Below are 25,373 nucleotides of genomic sequence, written 5' to 3'. Positions count from 1 at the left end.
TTGTTTATTATTGTTAAATAGTATGTTAAGAATATTATGCTACCTTTCCCATCTTCATCCTCTTATTTACCAGCACATCCACCCCAGCAAGCCATCGCTTCCAAGTCTCTCCGTTACCCATGGCCAGGATTCGCTTCATCCGTTTATATGATCTGGTCTCTTCATCTTCTTCCTCGTTCTTGATAGACTGAACACTACCTGGTCCCCATACTTTCCACTCTCCTTTGCGTGCTGACCATGGCGCCTCTCCATTGCAGAATCTAATCCAAGCAGTAGCAAACCCTTCCGCCATTCCTCTTTCGCTCTCATTCATCTCTGTCTCGAGGTTTTTGTAGAGATACAATAGCTCATGGGCATGGTAGGCTGTCCCCTCCAGCGGATTCTTAAGGCGAGAACGCTGATCAAAATGGTACAGGAATAGACCACCCTTATCGCGAAGCATAGTGTTTTCTAGCGCAGTGGCGTAGTTGGGAATCTTGAAAACCGCATCTCCGCACATGTGTTCCACGCGCCCGAGAAGCATGTCATGCGGAAGCGCGTGATGTATGTCATATTCCCTCAGGATTTGGTCTGTCTCGTCGTCATTTTGGATATGATCTAACAATGTTCGGCGAATGGAGGCAAAATCGTCGTCGAGAAGATTAAGATGGAAAATGACCCCCTCGTGGTATGTATCCCCAATCATCAAGGCTTCCAGCCATGTTGGTGCCTTCTGTATCTCGCAGGGATCGGTCTGATAAAACCATTCATCGAGACAAGGGTTCCCAGTCCCCGAAAGAACGCCTTGGATGGCCGGGGTCGAATTCGCCATTTTCTGCTGCGGAATCTGTCGGAGTCGATCCAATACATCGGGTTGTGAAGCGTCTATCTTGAAATACCGACAAGCTGCCTGGAAGAGAGCCTCATGTTGCTCGATAGTCCAAGGAGGAATGGAGACAGAAAGTCCTGACATACAGACGGCGCGCCGGAATCTTGGTGGATGAGTAGCTGCAAGCTGGTTACTGATCGATATCCCACCAGCAGACTCCCCTACTGCAGTGACATTATCGGGATCTCCGCCAAGGTTCGCGATATACCGTTGAACCCAGTCGAATGCAACTTTCTGATCGGTGAAGCCGAAGTTCCCACAGCCCTGAAACCCATCATCTTGCAACTCACGGCGTATGGCTTCGCTTGCGAGAAAGCCTCCGAGTCCGACGCGGTAATTGAAGTTTACACATATGATCGGCTTCCCCATCTCAATACTCTGTGAAACGAGGTTTACAGCGTCGAAGATGGGGAGATTTGCGCCTCCGTAGAGTAGGGAGCCTCCGTGGACGTATACCATGACGGGAAGACTTTGCCTGTCGGAGGCTGGGGCGAAGGGAATAACGATGTTCATCACAAGCCCAATTAGTTCGTCTGTTTTTGGAGTATCCGGAAAGTGAGCAGGTGGTGGCACTGGAACGAGGTCATCGCTGTCGTCTCCTTCGGAGTAGGGCCGAGGACAGTCATTTCTGCAGATCCGTTAGGCTGTCTACAGCGAGATTGAGATGTAGGTAAGTTTACCCCATTTTGGTTCCATCATGTTTAGAGCCTGTCCAAGAAGTCTTGAGTGTTGATCTTGTCCAGCGCTTGGGCAGGTCAGCATATGGTATTCCGCAGTATTGTTGGACACCATTCGCAAATTGAAAACCCTCAAGTTGGCCAAGGGTGGGGATTTCTATCGTGCACTTTGTGGTAGGAGTTTGGAAAGACATGTTGATTAGTTGACCCGTTGAGCCTTCATCAGAAGATGAGAATGAATGCCGGATAATATTACAGGGCCAGTTGATTGAGTATAGTAAATGCAGTCTGTCATAGGGACCTGGATAGCTTCTATAGGCATATTCGAACCTCGGCTTTTCTTATCTGACCCCAGACGGTAGCTCCCAGGTTAGCTATCTCCAGGCTACACTCAAATTGGCAGGTCGACCCTCAAACCTAATTAAAAACAAGTGTGGATTCCCGTCCTGTTATCTTCCCTGCATCTGTGCTAAAAGCTGACTCCCATCCGCTGCTCGCATGCGGGGTTCTTCATCTCTATCCGATCACCACTCAAAATAGGAATGTCGACCCCCGGTCGCCGAACCCACCAGGGATGGTAGGGTCACTCCCGATCTTTTACTTTTCTCCACTTTCCGTGAAACTGACTCTACCGTCTAGCTGGACCTGCAAAGCCCGCCGGCGAAAGTGTGATCGTGCGCGCCCGACATGTCAGGTTTGTGCTGAACGCGGAGTGGCATGTGAGGGTTATGATGTTCGTCTCCGCTGGGGGACCGGAATTGCCTCGCGAGGGAGATTTACCGGCGCCGATGCGCCTGCCGAGTCGTCAATTCCGCCGAGGCTTCAAGGACGACAGAGAGATCTGCTTCGGGAGAGGAAGCGGCAGTTGCAGGTAGCTGATCAAGTGCGGAAACCTGGATCTGACATCTCAGCAGAGGGAACTGAGGGTAGGACGTAGTGGCTTCTCATCTCATCGTGATGATTGTTGACTCCACTGAACTAGAGTTGCTACTCAGCCCGTTACTATCCAAGACTTGGAAGACGAATCGTTATGCAGAATTGTTCAGTGACTGTGAGCCTGATAGATGTTTACTACTGACTGTGATATTGAACAATATCGATAGTCCTCTCATCTGGCATCAATGTCCTTCACTCCACGACTATGCACGACGGTGAAATACCACTCAAAGTACGACTACCAGGACTGTGTCAACAATCGGAAGCGCTGTATCAAATATGCATCACACTACAGGTCTCTATACGTCCGGATTTGAAGTCTCAATTCTTCGAGTACTTTGACGCGGCCCTGAACAAGTTCCGTAGCGAGTTAGATCAGAGCGAAGCCTATTTAGAGGATGGTACACTAACTGCTGGATTGCTGTTGTGTACTATTGGTGTACGTCTCATCTTTCTCCATCCTTATCTCCTAAGTTATTAAGCATTGTTAGCTGATATGTGAATATAGATTATGCAAGGGATACCGTGGACTATGCATCTCCGAGGGATGTATAACATCCTACAGTCACACAGTGTGACACGGTCGCATGATCAGGTCTCTCCCTTTCGGGCCCATTTGTTAGAGGTAATGGGAATCATGGATCTTCCGACATTCGCGATCGGTAGAAAACACCCATATCTAGGGTTCTGGCGGCAGTACTGTCGCAATCGATCGATGCCGGACCCATCTGAACAGTATGATGTAGAGGTCATGAGTGGTTTACCGCGATCTTTGGTGGACATTTTCTCTTGTATTTATCAGGGCGCAACAGAACAAGATTTCTGGGATTGGCCCGGTTCCAGAGGGTGCTTTTTGCAGTGCCAGCTGTGGGAAGCATATCGACTGGCTGGGATGTTGGTGATCCGACATGGTGCACTGCGACTGCCTTTTGAACTGGACGGTAACCCAGCACAGCGAGGACGAAGCCAAAGACAATCAGCACTTCCAACAACGGCGGTGATCATCACGCGACTTCTCAGCTGCGTGGACGCTATATATCGAGCGTCCTCAGAAGCAGAGGGAAGGGTTACACTGATCATCAATGCCATTCCCTATCCTGTCTTCGTCGCTGGCCTTCAAACGGATGCATTGAATAAGGACCCCGACTTAAGAGAATTTATCCGGAGGATCCTGGTGGCAATCGCAGAGGGACCTTTCTGGAACAAGCAATATCGACTACTGCTGGAATTACTGGAAGAGTACTGGACCTATCCTCAAAACACTATTGGTATACATCAGATTGCTCAGTCACGAGGAATAGAACTTGGCCTATTTTGATGTGGATTTGCCATTTTCAACTAGCTATTTACTTTGTTCGCTTTGAGAAACTTGCCGTAGCATGAACCACAACTTGACTGCTTCACCACCCTCCATCAAGTCGACTTCTTCAACAACTTCAAACCCCAGTTTCTGGTAGAACGGGATGTTACTCTCATTTGTACACTCCAGTAAAATTGGCTCGTGCTTGATAAGGTCCAACACCCAAGTCATAGCTTTCTTGCCGAGGCTGCGACCCTGGAGAGAGGGATGAACAGCCACAACCTCCAAATACCACAGATCGGACAGCCGCTGCAGCTTCTTTACTCGAGCAATTGTGTCGTCATGGATCTTCATCATGATCTCTAGTCTCTGATAAACTCGTTTGTTATATTTCGTCCCTGCTGTCAGATCGGCTTTCGGAGCATACCTGTACATTGGTGCCACTTTCCCGACGGGCGCAAAAGATATCGAGGAGAAGCAGCTTGAATTGAAGTACCAATTTTGCTAAAGTCCATTTATGATGCCTTCGAGGAGGAAATAAGAGGGCCACAACTCCTGCATCCTTATCCTCATCCCCATCCTCGCTCCAGCTCTCCTCGTCCACTGAACCCTTCACATCGGGTTCAACATGGCACGATTCCGAAGGTCTAGGAGGAAAGCAACGGGCTATCTGGTATCTCGGTCCCGATTGCAGAACTATGCCCTCTGCAACAGCTCGCTGGACCCGACGATATTGCCAGTTGCATATTTCGATGTTATAAGTTGTCCAGGGCGGAGCGCTAGGGCGTAACCATGTGATTAGAGGATCTTGAGCAAAAGAAGTAGTAATTGTATTTGCGACTGCACTTATTGAATTTCGTTCTTGATGATGATATGTTTCAGTAAAGGCACCGAGGAGGTGATTGGGTTGGACGTACCGTCGTGGACACGGAAGAGTCGCAACGTTTGATTGGCGGTCATTGCAATTGATTTCGGTGTCATTCAAATCAATCGCAGGTGCCGAATTATTCTTATCGTCGCTTGGAGGTTGCCAACGAAGCATACTTCAGGTTCAATGTAGGGATGATAAATGTCCTGGTGCCGAGGAGAGATGCCTGTGACTAGATTGCAGGGTCAACCTGCTTCTTTTGTCTTGGATCGAAGTTTGATCTGATGCATATTGATAACATCACAAGAGCCTGTTCGCTAACTGCTCGGCCAGCTGGACGGATGATGTCGTGGGGATCACATTCACTAGCCTGTCCTGTTCCCCGAAGTGCGATATGCGGATGTGCATTTATCATTCCTTTTCAGGCAGGTCGACCCCCTCCCGCACTGGTCTCATCCTTCAGCAGATGGCAGATCGGCTCCATTTGGCGCCAATTCTTATCTCGCCTAGGTGCATACCCCCGCATTTGGCTTGATACCAAGTAATTGACTTCCTACCACTTGATAGACATGAGCTATCTGTATGGTGTACGTGTCGCTGCTCCGAACTTGATACACAGGATATTATATAGCGTTATGGCTCCCGCGAACGTCCTTACATCTTGACTGCCTGATATCACAGCGAATGACCCAGTTTATTGCTTGAATGGTCAATATCTTTCTCCTAATTTACCGTGTTCGCTTGGTAGCAAGTCTTAATGGCACAGAATCAGCCCTGCGACCCACTATTTCCTGACCCACCCGACAATCTGCCACCAGGGACATTCCGTCTGATCCAGGGTATGAAAAGGCTAGCTGAAGTCATCGGAAATCAATCTCACCATTATGCAGACGAAGATGAAAGAGGACATGGCAACCGCCAGGTTATGCTAAATCCTGTCCCATCCAGCGATCCCAATGAACCGTTGGTCGGTATCCCGCGTTTGGTGGCATCCGAAACCACTGACGATTGCAGAATTGGAGTACAGCGCGGAAAATATGCAACTTTACCCTCGTGCTCGCTGTGACGGCACTCATATTTACAGCGTTAGTTACTTCTACCGGTCACAGATGGCGCTGAGCTAATGGTGGTCGATAGGCTTTCGATCCAGGCAATTTTCTGGCAATTGATGGTGGTAGATCTCGATGTGACATATGCCCAGCTGAACCGTGCCATGTCTGTGAACTTCGTTGGCCTTGCCGTGGGCTGCGTGTTCTTCATTCCCCTAGCGAAGAAGTTCGGACGAAGACCCGTGTATCTCGTTTCGACGGCCCTCATGTTGGCAACTTCGTTCTGGACGTCGAAGTTGCATACCATTGCGGAATTGTATGCCACTAACTTGCTCCAGGGGCTTGCTGGAGCGACAAATGAATCAATCGTGCAGATTACGGTAGTGATACCCCTTCTGCTCGATGATATTTTACTGACTGTTACAGATCTCCGACCTCTTTTTCGTCCACCATCGCGGAGGGATGAATGGTTTGTACATGACTATGGTCATGATAGGTGTATGTCAAACCTGTGGAGAAATAACTATTATCTGCCTGCCCTTGACACGCTTACTCATTCCTTGACAGAGCTTTCTAACACCCATGGCGGCCGGGACTCAAGCCACAAATCAAGGCTGGCGAGCATCATACCAAGCACTTGGCATCACTAACGCCGTTATATTTGTCTTATTTGTGCTTTTCTACGAGGAAACCAAATATACACCAGTCATCCCTGGCGTCGACGAATCTTGCGAACACACAGTCGACAACCCCAAAGCCGATTGCAAACGGGATATTGAGTGTTCTACCAGTCGAGCCGAAACGAGTCCTATACCAGCAGATCACCACGAGCTAGACTATAGGATCCCAATGAGAACATGGGGACAGCGATTCGCCTTGATAACCTACACCCCAGAGCCTATTTGGCCCTATTTCTATCGTCCCTTCTACGTCGTGGCTTCCTTTCCTGCTGTCCTTTTCTGTGCCTTGCAGTATGCCTTTGGCGTGGTCTGGCTAACTATCCTATCCTCCACCCTCAGCTTGATATTCCCTTTGCCACCGTATCTCTTCACCTCTGAGCAAATCGGGTTCATGAGTGTTGGTCCGTTTATCGGAAACCTCATCGGGTCTGTCTATGGTGGCTTCCTCGGTGATTGGTCTATCTTGTTCTTTTCAAAACGCAACAAGGGATACTATGAGCCGGAGATGCGATTGTATATCCTTCATTTGCCGGCTCTTTCAATGGCTGGGGGGTTGATTATGTTTGGAGCCACGATTGCACGGGTAAGCCTCCTACAGTCCCTTATTATCGTTAAAGGACAAGCTAACGGGGCCCATTCAGGGAATGCACTGGATATATCCCAGTATTGGTGGTGCTCTGTTCGGCTTCGGACTAGGCAGTATCAGCGATGCATCACTGACGTTGGTCATTGACTCCTACCGTGACGTGAGTATATCGCCTTGCCACTACCTTTCTACAAAACCCGATCACACCTTCTCACGAGTTTTCTTTAAACAGATTACCGGAGACGCCTTCACAGGAGTCGCCTTCATGCGTAATGCCATCAGCATCGGCATCCCGTTCGCAATAAGTCCTTGGCTAGACCGATCGGGCGCGCAGAACATGTTTATTGCATGTGGATTCATTAGCTTGGCCATCACCTTGACCATTATTCCCATGGTAGTTTGGGGCAAGCGGATGAGAAGAGCAACAGCGGAGAGGTATCGGATTATGGCTCGGAAGTAGATTAAGGTTTTATTTGCACTAGGAATATGGCATGATGGATGTAGAATGAGAACCCAATGTACCCCACAAATGGTCAATGCTGGGTGCTAGTAGTGAAGGAAGCCAAAAGATCTAGTAGTCAAGCCTACCTGTGCTTTGGAAATGCCCGATCCCGAGAAAATCCCGAAGGATTCAACTCGAGACGGTGTGTAGAATCCTTCTCGGGTTCAACTTACTTCTTCTTTCCAGACCATCTTTCTATACTGTATTCAGTGGCAGGATTTGTCCTCCGGAAATTTGTACACTACCCTGGAATGGGAACAGATAGGTCAAACTTGACGCATACATCTACACATGGCCAAACAGCGCTCTAGAAGACTGATTCGACAAACAAAGAAGCCCCCCTTTGTAATTTCCACCCATAAACCCTTGCAGATTGCAAAGGATCCATAAATATCATTGTGTATTAATAAAAGGACCCATAGATGTATAACTAGGTAACATGATCATTCGCTGACATCTGCCAAAGTACCTCGCCAATCCTTCCCCAACTGTACTCGACTCTTAGGCTGTCTTAATCTCAGAAACAAATTACTTCCTCGTATGGCATAGCACAACGGACTCAATCTATTTCACATGGCACTATTGGACGGATGACCGTTCCGGGCCCACCGTGGAGTAGAATTAGTACCTGTCCATCAGGCGTCAAGGTTTCTATTCCAAGGAATGCATACGCTGTGGATCGGATACTGCGCAGCATGGGTATATAGTAAGGAGTTTATTTTCTATTTTATTGCTTGTTTCGTTTCTGTTCATGTGGTGAAATTGAAGGTGGAACTTTGATTTGGTTGTGGCGTGGCTTCGGGCCCGTGAGTTATGCGCGGGATGGCTGATTGGTGTTCAGAGTTTGTTTGTGGTCGTTGATAGATCGAATCGCAGGGGTTTGACTTGATTTGCCTCTTTGAATGCTTTAGTATATTGAAATGCTATATTCTCCATTTGTCTTGTCGCTGATTAACTGACATTGTGATTTGATGGTGATAGTTCATTGTGTCGAGCAGGTCAAGAACGCAGCCAACCAATATATCCACATGATCGAATAAGGATAGAAGTGAGGGAAAACGCTTTTAAGATAGTAGTATACAAAAAGATGGAGCGATAAAAAACTACCACGACACCCGTGGGTCCTCAGGATCCTCTCTTGACCGACTTTCATATTCCACTGTCACATTATCCGTTCGTCGAATCGCTCCCATCGGATGGCTTTCAATATTACGCCCACTGGCTTCCTCCCGGAGAATGCTCTCCTGACTTCCCACCGTTGTGATTTCGTAGTCGGGCTTTCGTGGCTTCGACAACTTGCTATGGTCGTAGGAGGAATCGGGCAGTTGTGAACTCCCCTTGTAGCGGTTGCGGCTGTTGTTGTAGGAGCTTGTGGTGCGTTTACCGAGGATGAGTTCGAGAACGGGCTGGAGGGTCGGGATGCAGGAGGCGATTATGACGACGTTGGACTCGATGCTGCATTTGTTAGGTCTGTGTTTAATCTCGTAGAAATATACTAGAGATGGTCTTACTTGGTCCACATGACGAGTTCGGCGGTGCCGTCTGTTGATGTTAGTATTTCTCTTTGGCTGGTGGTGGGTATGCTCACAGGTGTAGTCGGTTTTGTCGGCTAACCCCTTCAACTGTGTACACTTGATGATGGCCATTGCGGAAGCACTGCTAGGTTAGTCGCTGATTCCTCATAATTATGCATATACTTACATCGAGCCCAGACCCAAGGCTGCGCACAACGCGAGCCGTTTGCGCAACGACATGTGGAGTTTCATCAGCACCGTGCTCGGATAGACGGCCAGCATCAGATCGACAAACGCGGATAGGGCTGGGTTGTCAGCTGTTGCCAAACATTTATGGTCGCATGAACCAACCTCCAGTGAATATCGCGTAGTCGATCAAAATCCAGACGTCTTTGCAGGTTGCCTTGCCTTCTGTCACCAGATGTGTCTTCCACAGCGCCTCAGGCGGGTCGCACATCGTGAACAGCACAATGATGCATATCCCTGACACAACCGCAGCGAATCCAGTCAATGTCCACAGACATATGCGCTGAGTCATACTTGTGTTGAGGATCCGATTGAGCATCGCAGTCACCGCCACCTTCGGAATCGCGAATGAGATTATCCCGAAAAGAAAGCTCAAGCAATTGAGGAATGTGGCACGTTCCACAGTTCTTTCGCTCAATAGCCATGCATGCTTCCCATATCCAATATCCACGTTTATTGTCGTGATGGCACAGTAGACGACTCCCATCATCTGTTGAAGTTAGTGGTTGTATCCTTCGCATGGTACATACATACCAACGACGCTGTGATCAGCCAGTCGTCCGGTCCGAGATTGTGCAAAAGACTTGTCCTGATGTACATGCGCGCTATGACAAGGACGGATGTGAGACCTGTCAGTGCCCACAGGACCGATAGGATCATCGGACCTTTATTATCGCTGGCATTTCCATCTTCTGACGAAGCCATTGTTGCGTGTAGCACAGGAGTTCGTGACGTGACACACAATCGAACGAGGAAAACGTAGCATGAATGAGATTTGCGATATTTACGGTCACCTGCAGGGTACGCAAGGGGAACGCAGACAGTATTATTCCGACAAGCGAAGGATTTCAGCCTACACCTTCATTTGGCGATCTGTTCGATGAGCGGATGACATCAAATCTTCCTTGCAAGAGAATTGCGATGACTGATAGACATCCCTTACTTCCAGTAACCTCTCCTTTCGTGGATTAATCGTTTCGTTCTTTGGCATTGGTAGCCAATAATTCTCTCGATTAAAGGTGAGCCAGCAAGGTCACAAACGCCGTGTGGCGGCTAAGGCATAATACGGTGCTGATGCTGGCAGGGATTAGCTGGTCTGGCTAGCCCTGGATCGTCCATTTTGGTAACATTGCATTAGATCCGTGCCACCGGTGGATAGACAAGACGAACACTGACAAAATGGATGTCCCGCTGGCAGGATAGGATCCATATGGTCAGTTGACAGACGGGTAGTGGGGCCGCCACGCCGTTGAGAGGAAGCTTAACATAACTATTATACCCCGACCCACTGTGATGGGTCTGATTCAATATACCAGTCATAAGACTCCCTCAAGGGGTAATACAATAGTGAGGTGGTACTTTTTGCTGGCCCTTGCTCCAAAGCTATGAACCGGGATACAACGATCAAGAATGAAGTGTAGATATTTGAAAACTATCAAATCTGGCAGTATGATCACGAAAGGTTCCGGATGGAGCACTCAAACGCCGAAGGATCGCTAGCTTGTTCTCAAAGGAATATTGGACCTTTTAAGAACTCCAATTCCCAAGTTACATCAGCAGGCTGGGTCACGCCGTTGGGCCCATCCGGCTGAATGGACAACCGCCAAGTCAGACCAACAACAATGGTGTGTCCTAGCTATTGTGATAGTTTGTTATGCTCACGTGTCAAGGCTCAATATGCCAGGTATTGTGCAGTAGTAGACTCTCCTGAAGTTCAATCTACGTCGCACATTGTTGTACCTATTATTGACTGTATCAGCTCATATCTAATATGGAAGGAATGAATGTCTAGGCGGCATGTGTTGGTACTTGATTCAGAAGGACACGGTCTCTACCGGTAGATACCCGAGCAAGAACCTTTCCTAATCTGTCCATTTACCCAATTTCTGGATCACCCCCCGGTATGGCTTCAAAAGAGGTACGTGTACGCGTCCAATGATGATCACGATCCTCCTGTCGGTACTTTCCCGCCACGTTTTGTCACTAACGGTGAAGCCCCTGAACTAGTAGGGTAATGCTTGGAATGGAGCACGATAAGGGTAGCCACGAAATACTCCTTATGGGATAGTTGATCCCACTTTGACCATCCTTTCCAATTTCAAGCCTTGTCCTTGCTTGTACCTTCCGATAGGCCACGCTGGTACCGAGTTATGGTTCATAGACCCAATCACTATTGATATAATAGAGCCATCGTCCGCAATATGACCTGTCTTTGACAATTCTCCCTGAATCTATCTACCCATTGCCCAAGATACGTCATAAGCCACCATGAGAAGTGCAGCAGAGGGCAGCTCCAATAGCAACAGCTGTTGCCAGCCAACCGGCAGGATGGAGGATCGTGCACAGCAGGCCTTTGTCGATGACAACGTTGCCATATCTCCAAATGCCCCTGAGGAGGTTCCCACTCTTCTAAAGCGCATAGCATTGCATGGTGAGGCGTATCTCACAGAGAATGATGAGAATGAGCGAACGAAGATTCTCGACGCAGCGCGATCATTGGTCTATGCGCTTGAGACTCCCCGAGAAGCCATCATCCGACACTGCTGGTCCCAGGTGAGCCATATCTACTAGATAAGCAGAAGTAAAAGCACACTAAGGGGTATGGCAGAGCACACTCTATGCAGCCTTGGAAACGGGCGTCAATCTGGGCCTTTTCACTGCTCTATCGCACAACGACAAATCGAAGACAGCTGGCCAACTTGCCACAGCTACCGGTGCCGACCCAACGATGCTTGGTAAGTAACCACACTGGTAGCATGTTTATGAAAGTTAACTTCTTAGCCCGCATCTTGAAGCATCTCGCGGCCATGGGCGTGATCACGGAGACTGGTCCTGATGAATACCGTCGCACGGGATTTTCCATGTCAATGATGTCCAATAGATACAGTGATTCTTATCCTTGCATGTAAGCTACACTCACATCCTGGCTATGTTGGCTATTAACTCGACCTAGGACTGGTTGCATCACTGATGGCGTCCTTGCTCTCCCCGCTCAGCTCAAGAAAATGAAATACCGAAACCCCAGCGACGGGAAAGATTGCGCCTTTCAGCGTGGGTTTCGAACACCGCTCCAATTTTTCGACTTCCTCACAGAGAACCCTATTCATGCCGTCCAGTTTAACAATCACATGTCTGTATACCACCAGGGACGGCCGAGCTGGATGGATGTTGGCTTCTATCCGGTGTTGTCGCTAGTTGCCGAGGCAAATATCAGTGATAATGACGCCTTGATTGTTGACATGGGTGGAAGCTTGGGGCATGATCTGTCGGAGTTTCGCCGCAAATGGCCACAGGTGCCAGGTCGGCTTATTCTCCAAGATCTACCCAAGGTTGTGGAACAGGCCAGAAGCATGAACCTGGATCCGGCTATCATGCTCATGACACATGACTTCTTTACAGAACAACCGATCAAGGGTTAGTGCTGTGTAAAGCCCTTAAAGGCAATGGCTAATATGTATACAGGTGCCCGTGCGTATTACATGCACTCTGTTTTGCATGACTGGACGGACGATGACTGCCGTCGGATATTGGCCAATGTTATTCCTGCTATGAAGCGGGGGCACAGCAAGCTTTTGCTGAATGAGAATGTCATACCCAGCACGAATGCATATTGGGAAACTACCAGTCTTGACATTATCATGATGGCGGACTTTGCGTCAACTGAACGCACGGAGAAGCAGTGGCGGGCGCTGGTGGAATCCTCCGGTCTCAAGATCACCAAGATATGGACCGTGCGAAGGGGTGTGGAGAGCCTTATTGAGTGCGAACTGGCTTGATGATGCTGTCACGTCTTCAACAGAACATCTAGGGCTTTGTACTGAGTAAAGTTGTTATATTTATGAGTCTTATTTCAGGCTGCGTTGATCTTACATCTAAAGTGATACGTGTATACCTTATGATTCAAGGCGCAACTCCATCTTCACACACGTAATGACATGCTTTAGCATGTTTTTGGGACATTCGTTTAAAAAAAATGGTATTTGGGACATAGTCCCATCGAACGGACGGCTATAAGTATCAAGCGCAAGGGTTTGATTAACAACCAGTTATGTGGCACAAGGAGGTATCATAACAACCTTGCAGCCTATAAGACGATATCTAGACGACATATGACATCCAATCTGGGTGCCTGGCAGTTTCTCTGTGTCCCAATCCACTACCCCCTACCTACCCAGTATCTCAACAACCCCTCAAGAGCCATAATGTGTCTCCACCTTCCATAGTAGTTTAAAATCCTCGGAAATCTGTCATTCTGCTGTGTCACGGCTTTCATCCACAACACATACCCAAAACAATACTTAGAATGAACAAGTAAGCTTATGCCATATCAACAGTCTCGCACTGACAACTCTCAGAAACGAAACTCCTTCGTCCCAGGTAGATGACTATCCAAACCTCAACCTTGGCTCCTACCACCGACCCATCGCCACATCCTCCCCAGCCGCCCAGCGATGGTTCGACCGCGGTCTACTCTGGTCCTATTCCTTCAACTATGGCGAAGCAGCATGATGCTTGGAACGAGCCGTCGAGTGCGACCCCACTTGCGCACTGGCCTACTGGGGCATCGCATACGCCATCGGACCGAGCTACAATATAGCCTGGGGCTTCTTCGACATCCCTAGTCTCATAGCCAGGGTGTAAAAGGCATGGGATGCGCTCAATGCCGCTCAAAAACATGCTACATACGCATCCCCACTCTTCCACATGCTGCTCAAAGCCATCGCCACCCGGTTCTTAACTTCGGATAACATCCCCGCTCCTACAGAGATGAACAGTACAATCAGGCGTATGCAGATGCTATGCGCGTGGTGTATGAAGCCTACCCGGATGATATCGACGTGGCGTCATTGTTCATTGAGGCGCTTATCTGCGTTAATCCGCGCCACCTGTGGGATATGACCACAGGTGAAGCGAGCAGCGCACATACCCCCGAGACGAAAGCGGCAATCGATACTGCAATGGCACGTCCGGAGGGTCGAGAGCATCCTGCCCTGTGCCATCTGTATATTCATCCATGGAGATGTCGGCTACGCCTGAGGTGGCCCTGCCTGCTGCGGACAGACTGCGTCGTATGATCCCAGATGCGTCGCATATGGTGCACATGCCTGCGCACATTGATATGGCTGTTGGGGACAATCGCCGGGCAATTGATTCCAGTGACGATGCTATTGTAGACGATGATATGTTTATTGCCACGTTGGATGCATCGCCATTGTATGTGGCCTATCGGTGCATAACATTGCCACGAAGCTGTACTACGCTCTGATGTCTGGTCGGTCGCGAGAGGCCATGTTGGCCGCGGATAAATTGGACGAGGTGGTCGATGCCAAGTTACTGGCTCCTAAATCACCCCCCTAATGGCAGACTGGACAGAGAGTTTTCTAGGCAGTCACGCGCACGTCCTGGTGCGGTTCGGTCGCTGGGAAGAAATTCTACAGCTAGAACTACCAGCACCACAGGACCGAGCTTTATACTGCTGCAAGACAGCTAACATTTTATACGCCAGGGGCCTAGCTTTCAGCGCCCTTGGACGTATCCAGGAGGCAGAAGTCGCCCGGCAGGAGTTCGAGGAGGCGCGCAAGCGGGTGCCGAGATCCCGGATAAATAAATTGCCCGTTCGGCAAGTCAAGTTCCTTGCCGTTGCATCTTTGATGTTAGCAGGTGAATTGGAGTACCGCAAGGGAAATACTCGATTAGCTTTCGCGACGCTGCGTCGGGCGATTGGGTTAGAAGATGACCTGCCGTAGTGTGACCCGCCGGCGTGGATGCAGCCCGTGCGGCATGTCCTAGGTGGGTTGCTGCTGGAGCAGAAGCGGGTCCCCGAGGCGGAGCAGGTCTTTCGGGAGGACCTGGGCATGGCGTAGGGGTTTCCGCGGTGAAAGGGCCAGTTGAATAATGTGTGGGGATTGCATGGACTGCATGAGGGGTTGGTTGTTTCGAGGGAGATGGATGAGGCTCGTGTTGTTCAGGTGCAGTTGGATATTGCGTTGGGGTCGGCTGATGTGCCTATCTCGACTTCGTGTTATTGTCGCTTGTGTGCGGTGAATGGAAAGGGCTGCTGTGCTCGTCTTTGATGATACGTTTCCTACAGCAGCAGAGCAAGTATGTAGTCAGAATGTGTCATCGCATCTGTCACTTCAACATGGCAGATGTTCGGGAAAGCCTTCTTGGCAGTATTCACAGGTCTATAATACACTTTGTACAAATCCGTCACTTCTATATACAACCCGACACTCCGTAACCATAAATGTAGAAGATATTTACTCCGCACGAGGATCCTTCCAAAGGGGATCAACGAAATAGACCAGCCCATGCGCCACTGCTGCAGCCAGGGGACCAACCTAGTATTATTAGTACATGGTCCGAATTCAAAATAGGGCTGCTCGACATGAAACTCACCCAATGAATCCAATGATACGTCGGAAATTCACTCGCTACATATGCGCCGAAACACCTCGCTGGATTAACGCCTGCGGCTTGTCAGTTACCGCACTTCGGTATCGAGAAGTGGAATACTCACTAGCACCAATGTACCCCTCCCTTGTAAACGCCGTTCCCCAAGTAACAACTCCCAACACAACACCCACCAGCCACGGCGATACAGCATGTCCGAACACCTTCGCCTGTCTAGGGTCCAAGGCAACGCCAAATGCCAGGAAAATCAAAATCAGGCACGCAAAGAACTCAATGACTAGTCCATCTGTTGCGGATACCATGGTAGAGTCGATGTGGCATCCTCCCACAGTGAACTCACGCGTGCCGTACGCGGAGTGCATGGCGAAGCCAGCGAGTGCGCCTCCCAATGTTTGGCCAGCCAGATAGAGGATCATGCGCGGGAAAGTGATAATGCGGGCGAAGAAGGTGGCGAGAGTGATTGTGGGGCTGATGTGGCCACCGCTGGAGGGGGAGAAGGTGTAGATGAGGAGTGGAGTGAGAAGGAGGTTGGTGAGGCCGCCGAATGCGGGGGAGAAGAAGGTGACTGTTCCGTAGACGCCGGCTTGGCCTTTGGGGGATGTTGTTGCGGAGAGTGGGTGAGTTGTTACCCAGCAGGTGATGAAGACGTTCATCATACTTGCTGTTGATTATACACTTATTAGCTTGGGGCTCATCATTGGTATGGGGCAGGACTTCGGAGTATGCGGGGGAATTACCTATGCATTCTAGCACAGCAAACTTCCATAGATCCACGCTCAGGAACCCCCGCAAGTCGAATATCTCTTTTAGTGTCATGCACGGTGCTGCGTCGGGCACCTTCTCTAGCATCTTTGAGTTCTTGGGATCCGTCCTATCAACCACGAAATCTTGGTTTCCGCCCATGCGGCCCGCGAACGGCGGGATGGCGGGCTCGAGCCCATGGTGCTGGGGATGTGTTTCGTCGCTTTCATATTCGGGGAGATAAGTGACCACCATGGTTCGTTTGGGTGAGGGGGTGCGATGACTGCTGCTGCTGCTATCGAGATAAGTGGTTTGTTTCTGCAGCATGTCAGAGAAAGATAGGAAAAGATAAGAAAGGATTGCATGCAATTGATCGCGTGGTGAAGGGGACGTTTTTGTGATCGGGAGGCCCCGGTCTAGGGCTGGAGAGGCGCGATCGGGATGAAACGGGATGCAGAAATGGTGATGGTCGGTCGGCAAACTCGGGGGCGCCGCAGAATTGTGGGTCGTTTAGCCGAGATAAAGAAGGCTTCTAGAAATTATTTGCAAAATATTTCTGTCGACTTGAATTGATCGGCCAGTGAGAGAGTCGAATTACCAGATAAGCTACGGCCGATGGCTGGCCGTGGGGATCATCCTTCAACCGACCGCATTGATTGTGGAGATGGCTGTCTGTGCTACCATCGCACTTGCTCTATATGAGACGGGAATACCCCGATGATTGGTGTGGCAGTTTTGGTAGCGAAGTCAGCTTGGGGTCTGGAGTAGCGGTGCCATTTTCGTGTCCGTGATGTCACTCGGCATTTTGACCCTGCTGGCCCGGCTCCGAACAGGTTATCTATGAGCCCGCATGGTGCAACATGGTATGTGCGTGTCTCTGTGCTCGGATTTAAATGCACGGTTGTGCACCACGGAAGCTGCCTCGCCTCGGTCGGGTGCCGGAGTCTATTTCCATAGTTTGAGTGGCACTCTTATTCCGATGGTTCGGAAGCGCCCTTGGCCGTTGACCGAAACTGGGGCATTGCATTCTTGTGCACAGGAGGGAGTAGAGTAGCTGCCAGTCAAGGTGTCTTAGGTTGCTACTAGTATCTGATGATCTGTTGAGTCGTGACATCTCAAAACTTAGTCTATGAGGCCGGCATAATCCCAGAACATGCCACCTGCTCCTGAGCGCATGCCAGCGATCTTAGCGTTACATCATGCTCAACACAATATAATGGATAACTATTAGAGATGACACGGTCCTAACACGATTATTCTGCAACACAGTGTAACATCAAGTTAGTGTCTATTTGTCAATGATCTCACGACGTGTAGCCCGAAATATATATACATGGTTAAGCCGGCAAGTGTTAGCACCTAAGTACCACCGGTGGAGCTCTCAGACCAAGTTGATTAACAGAACTGAACCAGGATATCATATACTATACCTTGAATATGCATGTCCGCAAAATTGGCAACCAATGAATGGCAGTAAGCAAAGAACCTGCCTATATTGGCACTGGACATACATTTGATGGTAGTTATGACGGTGGTGCCATCGTAACACGGCATCGCAGTCATCATAAGGGATAGTTCCTCTTACATTAAAAGACTAATTATAGCTAGGAAACTACTTTCATCGATAACGGAACTGTCATGCAAGAGCTTCCAGCCGACTACCGACGGTGGTTGCGTGTACCGCTACCATATGCAAGCATCTTCAAAAATGGCATGACCCACTCCGGCCCGCCAATCCCTACTTAAAAGAGGAACGGCACCAACATGCGTGTTGTGTGACGATATTCCTTCCACTGTTGACCAAACGTCTTCTCTAGCAGTTCCTCCTCTTCCTTGATACGTACCCATCCCATCATTGGCAGAGCTACAGCCCAGAAGCACCAGTGTACGATGGTCACTACATGCAATAGTGGTAAATCTGACATCAAACATGCAAGTACACCATCCTCTCTTGCCCAGAAATACAACACTGCAGGGGCCTGGATGGCTAATCCAGCGTATGCTGGATGACGAACGTAGCGATATATGCCCGTAGTGACAAGACGATCAGGCTTTGAGAGAGAAAAAGTGAAGCATGGCCCTAGCTGCCAGAACGCATAGATTCGAATGCAACTACCGAGGCAGATGAGTGTAAGAGCAGTTGCGGTTCTGTAAGTGGGGAAGATGTGATCATGTCGGACATGCTCTGAATTCGGGCAAACTGCTTCCTGCTTTCCTTGTGGAAGAATGACGAGTAGAGCGTGAAAAAGGCCCACTGCGAGGTAATACACTCGGTAGACCGAGGAAGCAGTGACCACACCATGCTTCTTCAGAGAGTCGGTCGCCACTGATGATGAGGTATTCGAGCACTCCAGGCTTTGGCAGTTCAGCAGGGTAGTCACCGTCAAAACAAGTGAGAAGATGATCTGCATTATGAGATAACTAAGTTATAAAGCCGATCTGAGTCTGGGGCCGCAAGTCTTCACCCAAAGTATATTAACAAGGGGCCGAGCGCCCTCTAGGTAAGATCCGGCAGGAGATGCCGTTCTGCTAAGCTTTTTAGCCTTGTCAATGCGCATGCAAGCATCCGAGGCCACTATGCCACTGCTGTGGAAGGTGTTGCGAGACTAATAACGAGGTTAACCGGTCACACTGACAGGGACCCACATTCCTCAACATGATGCAGCAAACCTTGTATAGACTTCAATGTACCAGGGTCAGTCGCACTGTTCCAGACAGGTGGTCGGTTACCACATCGGGAAAGACACATGTCATACCGCATTCCTACACGTGGATCATGCCGTGCCTCAATGGTAAGCTACACAACTTTGTTGGATTGAATTTTGTGAAGCGTGCTTGTACCTCGGACGTGGCGATAAAATGTATGTTCGGGTACTTTATATTTCCAGTATTGCCGTATTACTTACCTGAAAATCTCTCTACCCCACCTACTATCTTGTCTGTGAATCGTTGTCAAAATGTCGCCGGATCTACCTTGCATTGTCTTTGTGAGGTCCTTTTTGCATAAACCCGATAATATTGATCATACAGAGCACCATGTCAGACAAGAGACACCCAAGCAGATCGACGGACATACCCACCGGCGAAAACACTCATCCGACTCAGAAAAGACACTTACAGTCGAGGACTGGGCAACAAGTCGCGAGAATCCACATAATTGGCCTCTAGCAAAGAGAGTCATCACATCCCTCGTAGTATACATCTACACGTTAGTCCACCCAATCACACCTCGAATAAAAGTACCTATCTAAAAGTACAGTTTCGTGGTGTATTCTGGGTCATCCATGTTCATCACCGCCGTTCCATTGGTAATGCAGGAGCTGCACCTCTCCGAGCAACGCGCCATGTTAGGGCTGTCCATCTACGTGCTCGGGTGTATGCCTCACCCCATGCAATGCTACCCGATAACCCTATACTCACTTCAACAGACGGCGTCGGACCCCTCCTCTGGGGCCCGCTCAGCGAGATCCCCCGAATCGGACGCTCAGTCGTCTACTTCGGTACATTCGTAGCATTCATCCTCGTCACGATCGGAGCCGCCGATGTATCCAACTACAGCGCATTCATCTTCCTTCGCTTCATGCAGGGCCTCTTCGGCAGCCCGTGCCTCGCCAACGGCGGCGCCTCCATGCACGATCTCTACCCCGAATCCCAGTTCCCCTACACCCTCGCTCTATGGGTAGCTGCAGCGTACTGCGGCCCGGCTCTCGGACCCCTGCTCACCAACAGCCTGGTCAACAACATTTCCTGGAAATGGACCATGTGGCTCCTCGCCTGTATGTCCGGCCCGGTATGCATCCTGCTCTTCCTCCTGCCTGAAACTTACGCCCCGACCATACGATACCGCAGCAATGCGTTCAATACCAGCCACAACCAGAACAACAACAATACTAGTAGCCAAGATGATAACCCCCTCGCTAAACTGAAATTTTATCTCGTCAAACCCGTCCAAATCACGCTTCAAGACCCTGCCATCCTCTTCGCCAACATCTACACCTCCTTCATCTACGGCACGTATTATACCTTCTTCGACGCCTTCCCCATCGGTTACCCACCCGTCTACAATGTATCCACTACAACTCTCAGCCTGTTCTACCTCTCCGTCCTAGTAGGGTGTCTCCTCGCAGTAGCAGCTTACTTCACATACCTCTCCCTCCCAAACTACCTCCGCAAACACCATGACAACACTTCCCCCAAATCCACACCAACCCACACACCTCCTACAAAACACGAACGACACCTCATCCCCGCCATCCCAGCCACCTTCCTCGTCCCTATCTCCCTCTTCCTCTACGGCTGGACGCTCCGCCCCTCCATCCACTGGATCGTCAGCATCATCGGCGTGACAATGTACGCTAGCGCAGTGTTCATCATCCTGCAGTGTCTGTCCATGTATATACCCAGTATATATCCAGAGTACGCGGCGAGTCTGTTTGCGGCCAATGACTTCTGTCGGAGTACGTTGGCTGCTGGGGCCGTGCATTTCGGGATTCCTTTGTATAAGAATCTGGGGATGGCGAGGGGGTCGAGTGTGCTTGGGGGTGTGAGTGGGTTGGGTGTTTTGGGACTCTTGGGGATTTACTATTTCGGGGAGAGGTTGAGAGCGAAGTCGAGGTTTGTGGAGAGGTTGGTGGAGTAGATTTGCTGGGGATGATGAGATTGAGTGATTGAGGGTTGTGATGGGTCGAGTTAAGATGGTAACGGTATTGTATTGCACACGTTGTATTATATACATTGTCTCGTTGGATGATGGGTGCTTAGATCGGTTATGACTGAGGTGGAATGGAATTGGAATGTTAATATATCTATAGATCAGTTTATTGAGCTCTTTGACTATATCTATCAAGTATAATTCACTGTTTCAATGCTGTATAGTGTATCAAACGTGGATTAGGACAGGCGAATCCTACTTGTTGTGTTTGCCTCACATTGAACTGTTTCAAGGGTGAATCAGGAATAAAGACAACGAATATTCATATTTAAACAACCTAACACCACCACGTCTACTCACAATCTAATCTAGCAACCCAACCAATCCATCTCTATCACTCACAATGCCAATCCACCCAACAACAACCCACCCAAAACCAACACAACCACCACGCACTGACGATAAAATCCGACCGGCGCTTCCCCACGCACCATAGCAGCTTGCTGGACCTCCGCACTCGGAAGCACCACACCAGTCTCCGACAATGCCAATCCAGCCTTCCGCTCCGGGTACCGCGGCGGATTCAGCAGGTATGAGACGGGCGCCCAGTAACTGACGATGGAGAGGTAGCAGATGTGAAGCATTGGCGGCCAGGCAATTGTGGTGAGCAAGCGGGATAGCAAACTATCGTCGGTGGTTGTGATGGCCGAGTAGATCGAGTAGACAATGGATGCGATAGTGGCAAGGAGAATCACGATGCTGTATGCGATCCCGTTGTGCCACAGATTGTGGTAGAGCTTTTGGAGAAATGTCGGGGTCGCGCTGCGATTCCATGAGTTGGCGCTGCTGCCAGTCACGAAGGAGCCCTTCGGTCGGCTGGCGAGGAGGTGGAATCGAGCGACAGCGTGGATGTGTGCTGTTGTTGTTAGTTATGTCTTGAATCATAGTGGAAGGTAAGAGAGAGCTTCCATCTTCATGGAGGGATGCAATGTGAGGATAATGTTAAAACAAAGTAGTGGGATTGAAGTCCAGACGCCCTTCATGACCATAATAGAACGGGCAACGACGATACGCGGGTGTAAAGCAGAAAAACAAAAACAAACGATGTGTATCTTACCTCCAGCCAGCCAGATATTTTCATAACGAGAGAACGGAAAGCTTTCGAATCCCGTATGCGCACTCTGCAAAAGTCCATACGCCCAGGTCAAGGCAATATGGAGAACAGCCAAGAAAAACTGTGCTTTGGCCAGCAGTGGCGAAACATCTGGGACCAGCTGACCCGACACCAGAAGCAATGGAACCATCGCAAACGTGATCAAACAGCCAACTGCCCCAGCCATGATGAAGACGCCATTCCATGCAATACTCCACTGCAGTGAGCGGGGAAGCGTCTTGTTTGTGGGCGGCATCAACGCCCGAAGCTGTTGGGAGTGGCCAATGTGCCACCGGTTGCGCTGTGCAATGTGTCCATCCAAGGACGTCGGAACCAATCCATACTGTAGTGGCTCCTGGACTTGAATGGTGCGGTGGCCTAGACCTTTCAGAACAAGCGAGAGCTGCCAATCCTCGGAAAAGGAGTACGTTGGATATCCGCCGGCATCGATGATGGCTTGTCGCCGGAAAAGGGCCCCGGAGCCTGCATCCTGAGCAAGGCCCCGACGATCGAGCTCTGCATTTTCACATGCGTAGAAGTGGAGGCGTGACTGGGACAGGGGGTCACCTGATGGGAGGTTATAAAAGTACTGCCGGGTGGTGAGGAGCACTGCGTCCGGGGTCTGGAGGAGATGGGGCAACGTCGCCCTCAGAAAGTGAGGCATGGGGATGGAGTCTGCGTCAAAGATGGCACAGAACTCAGGTGGCGCCTTCTCTTGCAGGGTGAAGAGGGCGTAATTCATGTTACCAGCCTTGGCGAAGACTTTACCGGATTGCCTTCCCCGGGTGTGGTAGAAGAGGTGAGGCCATTCGGTGCGTAGTGATGCAATGGCAGACTCGAGCTCTGTGGAAGCACCGTCGTCCAGTACGCGGACCCGAAAGCTGGAATTTGGGTAGTCCATCGTACAGGCAGCGCGCACGGTGTCTAGGATGACTTCGACTGGCTCTCCACAGCAGGGCACCAGAATGTCCACCTGCGGTAGATCGTCGGTGCCGTGTAATCGCAGTCTTTGGCGTGGTTGGCCATCTGATGCCAAGCCACCCAATAAGGTAAGAAGCTGATCATGGCGCCAAAAGTCTGACAACATATTAGCTTGTGCGTCCTCGTTTGCTCAGGAAGGGAGCCGGGATGCCGAAACACGGCAGTTCACGGTGGTATAGACATACTGGCGAGGACGATCTCGACCAACAGAGTTAGCCATACTCGCCAATCTTGTTGCACGGCAGAGAAACACAGAGCTAGTCGAAGGACGAGATAAAGGTTGAAGGTCCATGATGCCAGATGGGCTACGTAATAGAGCAAGCGCCGGTGCCGCTGTCCCGCGATAACGCGATGGTCAGGCGGGAGCTCCTGAATGTTGTAGAGCAGTTTAGACAGCATTTGTCGGAGCGGCGTGACGAAGACCACGGTCAGCTGCAGACCCTGAAAACCCAAGCAGCTTACGATGCGTGGTCAGCTAGAGCGTTCCACCGAGTCTGACACTCTGTTGCTAGTGAAACTGGCCGGGGTGCTTAGTAGCAGAGCATGGATCACCACACCACTGCAATGGCCGGTACTATGCACACAATACCCTTGAAATACAAACACACTCACAGCGCATGGTCGACGAGAAAAATGAGAGAAAGGAGAAAAGTCTCCAAGGGCATCACAGGCCGGGCTTTTTGTGCGGCCGCCCCCTTTTGCCTTGGGGTTCTAGAATTTACCACACGTGCTCCACTAATTCCCTAGTCGGGATGTCTGGTGATCTTGGACGGCGGAGTAGGAGATTCATCTTGTAGACTTAGATTTGTTACTGAAGGCATGAATAGTATTCTTAATTGACGACTTTCACATGATGCGCTTTCCATTCCCCTCTCATCTATCCCCTTGATCTTCTTACTTGCACGGAAAAACAGGACGGCATTAAGGGATGGATTGCATGAGTGAGAGGATAAAAGTGCAGCCAGCATCTGGAGAGGAGGACCGTGCCCATCCAGGTCAGCCCGGTGCAGTCAAGTGCGTTGTGAATGAAAAGAGGTGGTGGTGGTGGTGGTGGTTGTGAAAAGGTTGAAGCAGCAGGTATCCGTGAATTTTAGGCGGCAATCCGCTGTGAAGGCCAGTGATTGGGGCGCACAGTTCATGCGGCAGGGATGGGGAGATGCATTGGCCAGACCGCCTCTTTGCAACCAATTGCCTGGCATCCTGTCATCTTCCGGGCCGACCCTGGAGAGCTCACTATCCATAGTTGAAGGAGGCTTCGCCCTTAATTAGTCTAGACTGCGACTGGTAGGGTCTTTTCGCCGCCACTCTCCCCATCATCGGCACCCCGCAGGCTGCAGGGTGGACCGGGAGGGAAAAACCTGATCAGTAATTCGATCCCATCACCAGACAACAGGAACGAGAAAAAATTGCCATGGAGCGGATGTGTTGGATGATCGATCTCCTGTCAATTGCTTGTCAGAATAAGTCCCCGCTTAATTGGAACGGCCGGGGGAAATCGTTGCAGGGGTTCGTTCGCCTCAGGGCTGCTGCTTCAGGTCTGAGGTTCCGGGGACATCCGGCAGCACGCCAGCCAATAGAAGGAAGGGTCGGGATGTGGACAATCTGGGATGTCGGACAGTCACGTGATTTACATGTCTGGGGTTTCCAGTCCGGTTTTTCGACTCGTCGAGGGCCTCAAAAAGACTGACATTTCATATCCAATGTATGGCGTGGCCATTACGCAAGACCGATGTTGTTAACTGAACGCCCCCTGTAGTATGTTGTCATGGCGGAGAAAGTTCCTACAGTGCCACCCATGGAATCAGAAACACTCCGACAGAGGACAGAACACACAGCTATCGTAAACACGAAAGAGACAAGCGCATTTACTCAATGGTCTAGTCGCCACCGCCGGTATACCCAAAACCCAGGTAAATAGATACGTCCAGGCATCGAGTAAGCCTACAGCAAGTTACCGTCCCGTCTTGTCGTGGTGATAAAAATAGTAAGGTTAGTCTATCTACTTCAAGGCGGAAAAATAAAACAGATAAATAACCGAATTGAATTTAGAAAGAGCCACACGACGACAAGGAGAAAGACGTTGATAGGGTTTGTAGAATACCTCTAAAATCCCGCATGTGTCAAGTATCAATTCTGCAGTATGATGGACTTACAAAATAACAGAGATAATGCTAGAATACCATCACAGGCCTATTCTGAAGTGCAGG

General features: G+C 49.9%; 10 protein-coding genes across 10 annotated transcripts; 4 read left to right on the top strand and 6 right to left on the bottom strand.

The window, feature by feature from the left end:
• Positions 1-34: 34 nt before the first annotated feature.
• Positions 35-1,739, bottom strand: BO83DRAFT_448467 (acetylcholinesterase; the record flags this gene model as incomplete). Its single annotated transcript, XM_025536683.1, has 2 exons — positions 35-1,496; positions 1,549-1,739. The coding sequence occupies 2 exons, from the start codon at positions 1,737-1,739 to the stop codon at positions 35-37; spliced, it is 1,653 nt and encodes a 550-aa protein (XP_025386473.1).
• A 348-nt stretch (positions 1,740-2,087) lies between these two features.
• Positions 2,088-3,799, top strand: BO83DRAFT_409485 (Zn(II)2Cys6 transcription factor; the record flags this gene model as incomplete). The annotated part of the gene is made up of 6 exons (XM_025534138.1): positions 2,088-2,122; positions 2,185-2,471; positions 2,528-2,596; positions 2,649-2,713; positions 2,777-2,920; positions 2,990-3,799. The coding sequence occupies 6 exons, from the start codon at positions 2,088-2,090 to the stop codon at positions 3,797-3,799; spliced, it is 1,410 nt and encodes a 469-aa protein (XP_025386472.1).
• Positions 3,800-3,823: 24 nt separating this feature from the next.
• Positions 3,824-4,741, bottom strand: BO83DRAFT_316425 (GNAT family N-acetyltransferase; the record flags this gene model as incomplete). The annotated part of the gene is made up of 3 exons (XM_025527660.1): positions 3,824-4,150; positions 4,209-4,642; positions 4,699-4,741. The coding sequence occupies 3 exons, from the start codon at positions 4,739-4,741 to the stop codon at positions 3,824-3,826; spliced, it is 804 nt and encodes a 267-aa protein (XP_025386471.1).
• Positions 4,742-5,490: 749 nt separating this feature from the next.
• BO83DRAFT_364321 (putative MFS transporter) lies at positions 5,491-7,424 on the top strand (the record flags this gene model as incomplete). The annotated part of the gene is made up of 7 exons (XM_025529610.1): positions 5,491-5,616; positions 5,664-5,734; positions 5,787-6,078; positions 6,125-6,196; positions 6,266-6,961; positions 7,020-7,124; positions 7,197-7,424. The coding sequence occupies 7 exons, from the start codon at positions 5,491-5,493 to the stop codon at positions 7,422-7,424; spliced, it is 1,590 nt and encodes a 529-aa protein (XP_025386470.1).
• Positions 7,425-8,399: 975 nt separating this feature from the next.
• Positions 8,400-10,175, bottom strand: BO83DRAFT_379884 (uncharacterized protein). The gene is made up of 6 exons (XM_025531608.1): positions 9,761-10,175; positions 9,332-9,716; positions 9,168-9,285; positions 9,055-9,122; positions 8,978-9,008; positions 8,400-8,921 (listed from the first exon to the last, which is right to left on the bottom strand). Exons 1-6 carry the CDS (start codon positions 9,929-9,931, stop codon positions 8,570-8,572), a joined length of 1,125 nt encoding a protein of 374 aa, XP_025386469.1. The 5' UTR covers positions 9,932-10,175; the 3' UTR covers positions 8,400-8,569.
• A 1,319-nt stretch (positions 10,176-11,494) lies between these two features.
• On the top strand, positions 11,495-13,002 carry BO83DRAFT_316889 (o-methyltransferase; the record flags this gene model as incomplete). Its single annotated transcript, XM_025527685.1, has 5 exons — positions 11,495-11,779; positions 11,835-11,961; positions 12,008-12,131; positions 12,180-12,640; positions 12,689-13,002. 5 exons carry the CDS (start codon positions 11,495-11,497, stop codon positions 13,000-13,002), a joined length of 1,311 nt encoding a protein of 436 aa, XP_025386468.1.
• Positions 13,003-15,486: 2,484 nt separating this feature from the next.
• Positions 15,487-16,636, bottom strand: BO83DRAFT_428712 (aquaporin; the record flags this gene model as incomplete). The annotated part of the gene is made up of 4 exons (XM_025535418.1): positions 15,487-15,567; positions 15,626-15,696; positions 15,747-16,301; positions 16,378-16,636. 4 exons carry the CDS (start codon positions 16,634-16,636, stop codon positions 15,487-15,489), a joined length of 966 nt encoding a protein of 321 aa, XP_025386467.1.
• Positions 16,637-18,095: 1,459 nt separating this feature from the next.
• Positions 18,096-18,792, bottom strand: BO83DRAFT_418553 (methyltransferase family protein; the record flags this gene model as incomplete). The annotated part of the gene is made up of 1 exon (XM_025534821.1): positions 18,096-18,792. One exon carries the CDS (start codon positions 18,790-18,792, stop codon positions 18,124-18,126), a length of 669 nt encoding a protein of 222 aa, XP_025386466.1. The 3' UTR covers positions 18,096-18,123.
• A 546-nt stretch (positions 18,793-19,338) lies between these two features.
• Positions 19,339-21,020, top strand: BO83DRAFT_418552 (MFS transporter; the record flags this gene model as incomplete). The annotated part of the gene is made up of 3 exons (XM_025534820.1): positions 19,339-19,589; positions 19,641-19,756; positions 19,810-21,020. The coding sequence occupies 3 exons, from the start codon at positions 19,339-19,341 to the stop codon at positions 21,018-21,020; spliced, it is 1,578 nt and encodes a 525-aa protein (XP_025386465.1).
• Positions 21,021-21,380: 360 nt separating this feature from the next.
• BO83DRAFT_71213 (glycosyltransferase family 2 protein) lies at positions 21,381-23,737 on the bottom strand. Its single transcript, XM_025537551.1, has 3 exons — positions 23,352-23,737; positions 22,150-23,262; positions 21,381-21,948 (listed from the first exon to the last, which is right to left on the bottom strand). The coding sequence occupies exons 1-3, from the start codon at positions 23,563-23,565 to the stop codon at positions 21,431-21,433; spliced, it is 1,845 nt and encodes a 614-aa protein (XP_025386464.1). The 5' UTR covers positions 23,566-23,737; the 3' UTR covers positions 21,381-21,430.
• Between the last annotated feature and the right edge of the window lie 1,636 nt (positions 23,738-25,373).

This window comes from Aspergillus eucalypticola (assembly GCF_003184535.1).
Source record: "Aspergillus eucalypticola CBS 122712 chromosome Unknown BO83scaffold_18, whole genome shotgun sequence".
NCBI classification, from domain to species: Eukaryota; Fungi; Ascomycota; class Eurotiomycetes; order Eurotiales; family Aspergillaceae; genus Aspergillus; species Aspergillus eucalypticola.
The sequence above is the reverse complement of the archived record's forward strand: the minus strand, read 5'-3'. Positions and strand labels throughout refer to the sequence as shown.

Excerpts from the sequence above, each read along its gene's own strand:
- BO83DRAFT_71213 (XM_025537551.1), bottom strand. The coding sequence starts at position 23,565 with ATGCTGTCTAAACTGCTCTACAACATTCAGGAGCTCCCGCCTGACCAT. Across the intron at positions 23,263-23,351 it reads GGTCGAGATCGTCCTCGCCA|ACTTTTGGCGCCATGATCAG; the intron begins GTATGTCTATAC and ends ATATGTTGTCAG. Across the intron at positions 21,949-22,149 it reads AAATATCTGGCTGGCTGGAG|CACACATCCACGCTGTCGCT; the intron begins GTAAGATACACA and ends TAACAACAACAG.
- BO83DRAFT_379884 (XM_025531608.1), bottom strand. The coding sequence starts at position 9,931 with ATGGCTTCGTCAGAAGATGGAAATGCCAGCGATAATAAAGGTCCGATG. Across the intron at positions 9,009-9,054 it reads CGACAAAACCGACTACACCT|ACGGCACCGCCGAACTCGTC; the intron begins GTGAGCATACCC and ends TAACATCAACAG. Across the intron at positions 8,922-8,977 it reads GAACTCGTCATGTGGACCAA|CATCGAGTCCAACGTCGTCA; the intron begins GTAAGACCATCT and ends TAACAAATGCAG.